General features: G+C 41.9%; 1 protein-coding gene across 1 annotated transcript; it reads right to left on the bottom strand.

The window, feature by feature from the left end:
- On the bottom strand, positions 1-8,749 carry pdia3 (protein disulfide isomerase family A, member 3). The gene is made up of 13 exons (XM_021566005.2): positions 8,445-8,749; positions 7,313-7,391; positions 7,004-7,121; positions 6,778-6,885; positions 6,512-6,641; positions 5,320-5,436; positions 4,885-5,010; positions 4,435-4,617; positions 1,879-1,987; positions 1,495-1,623; positions 1,325-1,404; positions 1,121-1,178; positions 1-975 (listed from the first exon to the last, which is right to left on the bottom strand). The coding sequence occupies exons 1-13, from the start codon at positions 8,576-8,578 to the stop codon at positions 871-873; spliced, it is 1,476 nt and encodes a 491-aa protein (XP_021421680.1). The 5' UTR covers positions 8,579-8,749; the 3' UTR covers positions 1-870.
- Between the last annotated feature and the right edge of the window lie 122 nt (positions 8,750-8,871).

An 8,871-nucleotide genomic window follows, 5' to 3' on the forward strand; every position in this document is an offset into this window, starting at 1 on the left:
AAGACCTTCTCATATAGTACTCAATTACCCCTGCTCTTAACCATTCAGGTGCTTAATCTATGAATCAGTGGTCACAGAAGAATTTCACACCTCTGCTCAAAGATCAATGACATTACACAGCAACATCTGCAAAGTACAAACTGTTTTCACAAGAGGAAAATAAACCATTACACTCGACTTTGTTACAAAAGATAGTGCACACTGGTGTCTTTGGAAATGGCCTCTCATAATCAAGGCCGGTTTCCTGGAAACAGAATAAGCCTATTCCTGGACTAAAACACCCTTTCAATAGAGTATCTCCATGGAGCATGTTTTTAGGTCAAGGAGTAAGCTATAAAAACACTCCCATTAAAAGTGCAACATTCTACAGAATGGTCCTCTGTGGTTTTGAAGAATATGTTTTAGATTTCTATTCTACTACTAGAGTCATACACAGCTTAATAATGTTCTATACACCCGACTGAAAACAGATACATTTCTCCATAAATTCAAATAAAAACATGCATTTTGTTTTGTGGGCCTTTTATTCCCAATCCTTCCAAAATGTACAAAAATGTGGTTAAAAATAAAATTACAATAACCACCCCGCTTTCAGAAAAAACTAAACAATAGATGACTGGAAATTGGTCTCAAACCAAAGTGCATCAGAGGTACAGACCAGGGGAAATAATCTCAATTTCAAAACTGTCCCTCTTTCCATACATTTAAAAATCAGGCAGGCCCTGGCCACCACCACCACCACCTTCCAGTGTTCCCAGAGCAGCAGGACCCAAGGGAGGGTTCAGAGCATTCTGTAGTTCACTAAAAATTGGAATATAATTTAGTTCCGTCAGTGTTTCCCGCCTCGGAATGTTGGCTCCAGTTGAGCTTTTATAGCTCCGTCTGCTTCTTCTTGGACTTCTCTTCTTGAGCCACCAGAGGGTTGGTGGCCTCCCTCTTCAGGTAGGAGATAAAATCACTGACCTCGCGAGCACCCTGAAAAAAAAAAAAAAACATCAAACCCAGGTAAGCTGCTGCATCAACGTGAGACAATGAGGTCTAAGTGGGAGTACCCTTTCACTCTTACATGAGCCAGATACTTTAACCCAAGGCGTATATGTTATGTATACTCGGGACAAACCTCATATTTCTTTGGGCTCATTTTCTGTCCAGCTGGAGCAAAGAAGATGGTGGGGAATCTGAAACAGTGGTATGGGGGGGGGGGGGGGGGGGACATGAAGAATGAAGATCAAGGTGTAACACAGACGGGACTTGTTTGACATGTAGGTCCTGTGTGTGTCAAGTACTTTCCAAATAGTTCTGACTTGGAAGACTTATCACTCACCCCCTGACTTCGTATTGAGATGGGACATCATTGGCTGTGGCGTCCATCTTTGCGATGACAATGTTGGGATCACTGGACAGCTGTGAGGTAGGGGAGGGAAAGGGTTTGTCTCACGTGCCAATGTAGAATGGCCATGACATAGTCAAGATTTAAAAATCAGTAGCCCTTACCTTCTCTCCCAGCTCTTTCCACTTGGGCTCCAGGCTCTTGCAGTGGCCGCACCACGGGGCGTAGAACTCAATCAGCACGTCCTTTTCCTCGTTGTTCACAATGGCGTCAAAGTTCTCAGCCACCACAGTCTGGAGAACAGAGGAAAAAAAGAAAGTTAGCCTTGGTGAGAATGGTTTACACAGACAAACCTTGAGAAAACACGTGCTTTTTAAAAAAAAATGGCGTAAACTAGGGGAATCTCTCAAACAGCACAACATAAACCTAGGCCCTCCCCCCCAACACACTGCTCTCATTGGAAATCATTGAGTTGCAGTGTTTCTCCCCCAGGTTTGGGAGCACCCACCCTTAACCACTTGCAATTTCAGTCTCAAGTGCTGACTCACCTTGACGGGGCCGTCATTGTTCTCAGGGCTGGGCTCAGACTTGAGGTAACGCTTCAGCTTGCCGTCAAAGTAGTCCTGCAGGAAACGCTCCAGGGCCTTGCCGTCACGTCTGTGGAAGACCAAGACATTGGACTGAATCAGTAGGGAATAGCACGTGGGGAAATAAAACCCAGACACAGGACGTTTCTACTTCCACCGAGGTCATCAAGACCCATTAGTGCTTCTATATTGGGTGGAAAGTGTACATGATATCCTTTGCCACAGAGTTTAAATGTCACAAATTTGGCTCCAAAAGCACCAAGTGCTTTTTAGCATTCTTCAAGGGTCGCTTGAAATGTTAAATGGAATTCAATGGCAGGTTGTACTCACTGTTACGTGAAGGTGATGAGTGTGTGTGAATTCCCTAGGTAAATTACAGGTAGATCAATAAACTCATAACCACTAAATCATTAACCAGTCTGTCACCCTAGAGCTGGAACGATACAACGAAAAATTAGACATCCACATTGTCTTCCTCTTACCAAAGCATTTTGGCTTACATTGGTCATTTTGATACACAACGTTCCTGTAGATTGTTCTAAAAACCATTATTTGGTCAACAGTAATAGCCTATGCATTATGTTGATTCCTGCTACGAAAGTATCTGTTAAGTTCATGTTTTAAGTATCCCTATATTTCTGTTATTACGGGGCTATCACTCTGTCAAGAGTGCGCCTGCACAGGAAGTTTGGTTGTTGATGGACCTAGCCTTGAGTGGAATGGCTACCTTGTAGTGTGTTCATACGGTATAGTAAACTTTGTTAAACTGGAACCTTGTTGTGTCATTTCGAGTTAACAGTATCTACCTGTCCCTGTCGGCTGCTGACGCTCACTCCCTCGCCCCACTGTGCACAAAGACGAGGGAGCGATGCATTTTGAGAACCCCAAGCATACAGTGCCTTCAGAAGATATTCACAACCCTGGACTTTTTCCCACATGTTGGTGTGTTACAAAGTGAGATTAAAAATGGATTTAGTCGTTTGTCAACGATCAACACAAAATACTCATGGGGGGGAAAAAATCAAATTGATGTTAAAAATTTTTTTTGATTACATAAATATTCAACCCCCTGAATCAATCATGTTAAAATCACCTTTGGCAGCATTAAGTCTTTCTGGGTAAGTCTCTAAGAGCTTTCCACACCTGGATTGTGCAACATTTGCCCATTATTCTTTTCAAAAATCTTCAAGCGCTGTCAAATTGGTTGTTGATCATTGCTAGACAACCATTTTTCAGGTTTTGCTATAGTTTTGACTTAAATCTGTTTGAAAATCTAACTCAGCCACTCAGGAACATTCATGGTCCTCTTGGTAAGCAACTCCAGTGTAGATTTGGCCATGTGTTTTATGTTATTATCCTACTGAAAGGTGAATTCATCTCCCAGTGTCTGGTGGAAAGCAGACTGAACCAGGTTTTCCTCTAGGATTTTGCCTGTGCTTAGCTCTATTTCGTTTATTTTTTTATCCTGAAAAACTCCCCCTTAACGATTACAGGCACACAAACATGATGCAGCCACCACTATGCCGGGAAATATGGAGAGGTACTCAGTAATGTGCTGTAGCAGATGTTCCCCAAACATAACACTGTATTCAGGACAAAATTCAGGCTGCAACAACAAAACGTGGAAAAAGTCAAGGGGGTGTGAATACTTTGAAGGCATTGTATGACCGTTGCTCAAAATGCTATTGCGGGAAAAAGACAGAAAAACGACTGTCGTTATAGTTACAGAGGGGAGTGTAACAGCTTTCCTGAGAGTACATCATACATGCCTCACCTCATAATACTAATTTCATGGCGCCACTTTACAGCCGGAGTAGGCTGTAGTGTGGTATGGTGTTGATGTGCCGCGGAGCACACCGCTCACAGTGAATAGCCCTGCATCAAGTAGCCTAGCCCTGGACAATGTTTTTGTAGGACATTAGCCTACATTTACTGAGAGAGTCAGAAATTAAGCAGCAATACCATATTTTAGATTTAGCAATCTAGCTAAGTGTTTTGAGTTCCCACTTCCTCGGGTGGTCAATAATACGTCCCTTAGGCCAATGTGCACAAAGACGTCAGCAAATTCTCTGAGGAGTCGAAAAATACATAGATTATTCTGGATCAATTTTGACAGGTTGCACATAATATCAATGATGCATTTCCTAGATCAAAGAGTTTACTTTTTTTGAATCATAGGCCACCATCTCAGTTGTCTTGTCACTGGGAAGAAAATGTAAATTTAAAATTAAAAAAAAAAAAATAAAGTAAAACTCTAGAGCCCTGCTGCTTGTAATGTAAAGCAACTGTCAGTTAAATGTTATGGTATTTGTTGTTATCGAGCAAAAGTTACATTTATCGCGATATGGACAAAGTTATATCTCCCAGCTCTAGCACCCCCCCCCCCCCCCCCCCCCCCCCAAAAAAACATTGGAATTTATCGCATTTGTGTCTATATCGCCCAGTTCTACTTCACCCTAACCTAAGAGATACCATGTCCGAAGTGCCATTTTGAGTTGCATGGTGAGTGACACTTACGAGAACTCCTCAGCCATGACGTATTTGTCTCCCTTGGCAGTGCGGATGCCGACCACGGGCAGCTCTCCGGAGCTGGCATCCAGGCCCATCTCAGAGATGTCGTGGCTGAAGCTGTTCTTGCTGGCCACGGCAAAGTTCAGCGTTTTCCCCTGGTCCAGGAAGCTCTTGGCCACCTTCATTACCCTATAGACAGCAAGAGAGAGGGAGCTGGGTTCATACAACAATGCTTTGGAACATTTTGTCATGGATCCCAAAGAGTCCACTTGTATGCAAATCTGTTGCAAATCTCCATTGAACATGCTTTTCCCCATCAGTGTCCAGGAAACCAGAATTCAGAGTAAACTTGTACTTCATTTTGTGTAGTCTTGGGAACTGACAGCTAGAGAAAATACACTAAGGCACACAAAGGAGGTTCCCTCCTGGGAGTAAGTTATTTATTAGGGACCCTACCGGTTCCTCCAGTAGTTGGAGCCTTTGGGGTTCTTCTCATAGTCCACATCATAGTAGGCCACCAGCAGGTCCTTGTCCTTCATTTGGTCCTTATTGTCATCAGTCATGTGGGGGCACATTCCAAAGCTGATGGAGAAAAAAAATAATTATATCAGTGTAAGAGGGACAACTCGTTTCATTAATGTCAGCATCCAAAATGCAGTGTAAAAGATGTACAACTTGTTAGAAATATGTCACCACCTCATCCATCTCGACTGTGGGATTGAAAAAAAAGAAAAAAAATAAGGGCTGCTCTTCAGAGAAATTGGACTTAACTGGCCCATGCATCTCCCAAGAATTCATTAAATACACCAACAACAAAAATCAATTCAAACTGCCTATGCTTTTTTACTGCTGGCAACACGAGGGAGAACATTTTGAGGTGGTAAAACTCACATGTTGTCCTGGACAAACTTCTTGATCATGGCATTGGTGAACTTGTCCTCACTGAACTTGATACTGCTCTCTTCAAATTTGTTGCTGAGGCGTGCTGGACGGAACAGAATGATTCCCCTGCAATAAAACAGAACACAAGCAGTCAGATCGAGAGACAAGGACACTCAAACATAATCTATGAACTGATACACAAAACACCAGATTCAACATTTGAGTTTTTCTATATAAAGAATACAAAATTCTCGCAACCAATGGAATTAATTATATATATATATATATATGATACAAGCATCCCAGCTCTGCATATTCTGCTGTGAAGAGACAGAATCATTAGATCATTTGTTTTGTCCATATGTAGCTTGTTTTTGGTCACAGGTTCAGGAATGGCTGAAGAATTGCAACAATTACCTGGAGCCAACTCTGCAAAGAGCACCGCTGGGTGATTTGAAAAGTCATAGCCACACATGCTCTGAGCAAAAATTGTTCCATTTAATTTACAATCTGTAGAAACTATGCGCCTAGAAAGGTTCAGAACTTTAGTGAATCACAGCTGATTAATATATAGCAAATCATCTGGATGGTATTCAGAGATAGGAGGGGTTGAGGGTAACTGAAGGATGAGACTAAAAGCAAACAAAATAACTAATGTTGTCAGGGTCTGAGAATATGAAATATACTTATTCATGTCACTGAGGGAGAGAGGGTCACATTAAGGGAGAAATAAAAAGTGAATGGCCCGTACCACTTAGTGTGCTGCCTAGCAGTAAAGACAATGTTTTTACAGATGTGTAAGTGGACACTCAGCCTAGGAGGAAGGGTTAAATATCAGTGCTTGTGTGAAAAGGTTTGTGTCTAATGCAGCTGTATCGATCCTCTGGGAAGAATAAACTTGGTTGAGCTTTCATAGCGTCCATTGAGTTTTTTACTCTGAGAATTAGAACCTAACAATGTAAAATATGGTGTTTGTAAAATGTATATAGTATGTATGAGCTGGAAGTAGAAGCCTAAGTGTTGTTGTGCATTAGTTTACTCCAACTAGGGGAGGGGTTAGGGAAATTTAATAACACACAAATATATGGGGAATTGGAAATGATACAGACAATTATATTGGTAGAAGCCACAATCTGCAATATTAAAGCTGGTCTATCCTCGGGGTAAGTGGAGAAAACACAATGTTAAGAGGAGCACTCACTCTCCCTCCACGCCATGCTTCTGGAGAAGCTCCCCAGAGTTGGTGTGTGCAAAGCGGAAGGACTCTCGGAGGGCACTGGCCGACTTAAGGAACTCTGCTTGGGCTGGGCTTCCACCGTCAGCAAAGAAACCTGGACAGGACAAACACAGGAAATATGCCATACAGTCAAATATGATTGACAACAAAGGAAAAAGTTGAAAAACTTTACTCTGTCATTTAGTTGTGTTTATTTATTGAAGAGGTCAACTTCCAAAGGCTTAACCTACCCACAACACTTGCGTCACGGTCTCCGACATACTTCGTAAAATCTGCCTCGGTCTTGAGCTCTACGGAAGATGGGCCAGCCTGCTTCTTTAGATGGCTCACAATCCCATCTGACAGAGAGAGAGACCATTGAAATACCTGGTCAAAACATGCAATAGGTTACAGGCATGTATTATGCTTTTGTATCTAAGCGTATCAGACTTAACACGGCATGTTAAGTCCAAATACCTGCAGTTCTGGGCCCATCGTAGGCACCGGCATCCTCTCCGTCTTTGAAGATCTTCAGTGTTGGGTAACCGCTAACTCCGTACTTCTGGCACACATTGTTTTGGACCGTGCAGTCGACCTAAAGCACAATGACAGGTGGCCATTACTTAGTGAATGTGACAAAGAGCACAAACTAGGTGACTAACTCAGTTTATAAACCTTGTAGACATGGCTGTCTTTACAGGAGTATGGAGATTTCACACAACCGGTTGTAATCCAAAGGTAACATTTTAATGTACAAAAGGTAGGTGCATTAAGTGACTAAAGTACCTTGGCCAATGCGACAATGCCTTTCAGACGCGTTGCTGCCACCTCAAACTCCGGAGCTAGCCGTTTACAATGGCCACACCTAAGGGACACACAAGTGAGGTAAACTGAGATCAGTAAAACAAAAGCTTGACCCTTATGTTGCTGTTAATAATCCATTCAGACCTTAGTTTGAAATCTAGAGGATGGGTGGGCTTTAAAAGCAGGTGGAATTTGATACCACCGTGATGGATTAAATGTATGGGTGTAAATTAACGTTTTAATAAACGCAGCCGCAATGTTGAGGAAAAAGGAAATCCACATTATTGCTGGAAAATACAAATCTGTGAATGAAGTTATCAAATATGAACTATCTTGAAAAGGATAGATGGTTCTGATCACCCGATGAAGTCTTGTTCAAGTCTGACAGCATTGAACTACCTGCTAACTGTTCTGGGGACCAATCAGGAGTAGCCACCCAAACTTCACTGGCCAATCATAAGGTTACAAAAGTGGTATGCCAAGCCCCCACGTTAGGTGATTTTAAACCCATTTTAGCTCGCTTTTAGCCTCCAAGTTAAGCTTGAAAAGGTAAACAAGTTACATTTGAGGAAACTCATGCTCAACCTGAAACTCTACGAAATAAAATTCAATTTTCTATTATATGAAACATTGTGGCTTGCCAGGCCACATCCAAAGTAGCCAACTTAGTATGTAACTGTGTCCATTCTGAGACACCCAGCTAGCTAGTATAACATATGACATTTGATAACGAGCAACGCTATGTAGCCAGCAAAGTGCATGTAAGAAATAAGAAGCAGAAATGGGTCACTATGGCCAATTTGACATTCACTTCCTAGCAAATGTTATGAGTTAACCATTAAGTAGGTAACGTTAACGTTTGAAAATTGTTTGTTTCCTCAACCAGCTAACGTTAATACATATAGTTAGCTAGCAGTTAGCTAACAGTTAGTTGACAGCCAGAGTCAACTATTCAATTCTATAGAGCGTTAACTATTCTTTTTGTGTGTGTATGTATTCCTCTTGCGCGAGTTACTGGACAGTAGAGCTAGCTAACAGTGTATATTCACTGGAGACAAAATTGTAACAATTTAGCCTCAACATGTAATTAACTATGCGTTTCTGTAGACCTTACCATGGCGCAAAGAATTCCACTAGAATCATCCCGTGATCTCCAATTTTACTGTCGAAATCATCATCAGAGAATTCTATCACATCACTCGCCCGGGCAGCCCCGGCGAGAACAATGAAAAAAAACAATTTCAACATTGCAAAACGTGCCAAAAGAGGAGCAAATTCAAATGTTTTTTTTGGAAACACTCCTAATGTGATAATGTGCTAGGCCCAATGTTGGAGGCACTTGTGGAAAGAGAAAGAGAAAGGGCTATTAGTGGAGATGGTAAGGATGTGAATGACTGCGCTGCTAAACAAAGTGTGGCATCTCACCATTGGATTTTGAACAGCGTCATACTGTCTGAATCAGCCAATAAGAGTCAGGCACATATGATTTCCTTGTTCACTACCAATCCCCATTCATCCCCTTTATTTAATTTAAATCGCAA

Source organism: Oncorhynchus mykiss, chromosome 2, assembly GCF_013265735.2.
Source record: "Oncorhynchus mykiss isolate Arlee chromosome 2, USDA_OmykA_1.1, whole genome shotgun sequence".
In the NCBI taxonomy this organism is placed as follows: Eukaryota; Metazoa; Chordata; class Actinopteri; order Salmoniformes; family Salmonidae; genus Oncorhynchus; species Oncorhynchus mykiss.

What these genes read in the sequence shown, in the direction of transcription:
- pdia3 (XM_021566005.2), bottom strand. Translation starts at nt 8,578, where the DNA reads ATGTTGAAATTGTTTTTTTTCATTGTTCTCGCCGGGGCTGCCCGGGCG. An exon ending in GTGGAATTCTTTGCGCCATG is followed by an intron (nt 7,392 to 8,444) that starts GTAAGGTCTACA and finishes TGTGTCCCTTAG; the next exon opens with GTGTGGCCATTGTAAACGGC. An exon ending in CCGTGACGCAAGTGTTGTGG is followed by an intron (nt 6,642 to 6,777) that starts GTAGGTTAAGCC and finishes TGTCCTGTCCAG; the next exon opens with GTTTCTTTGCTGACGGTGGA.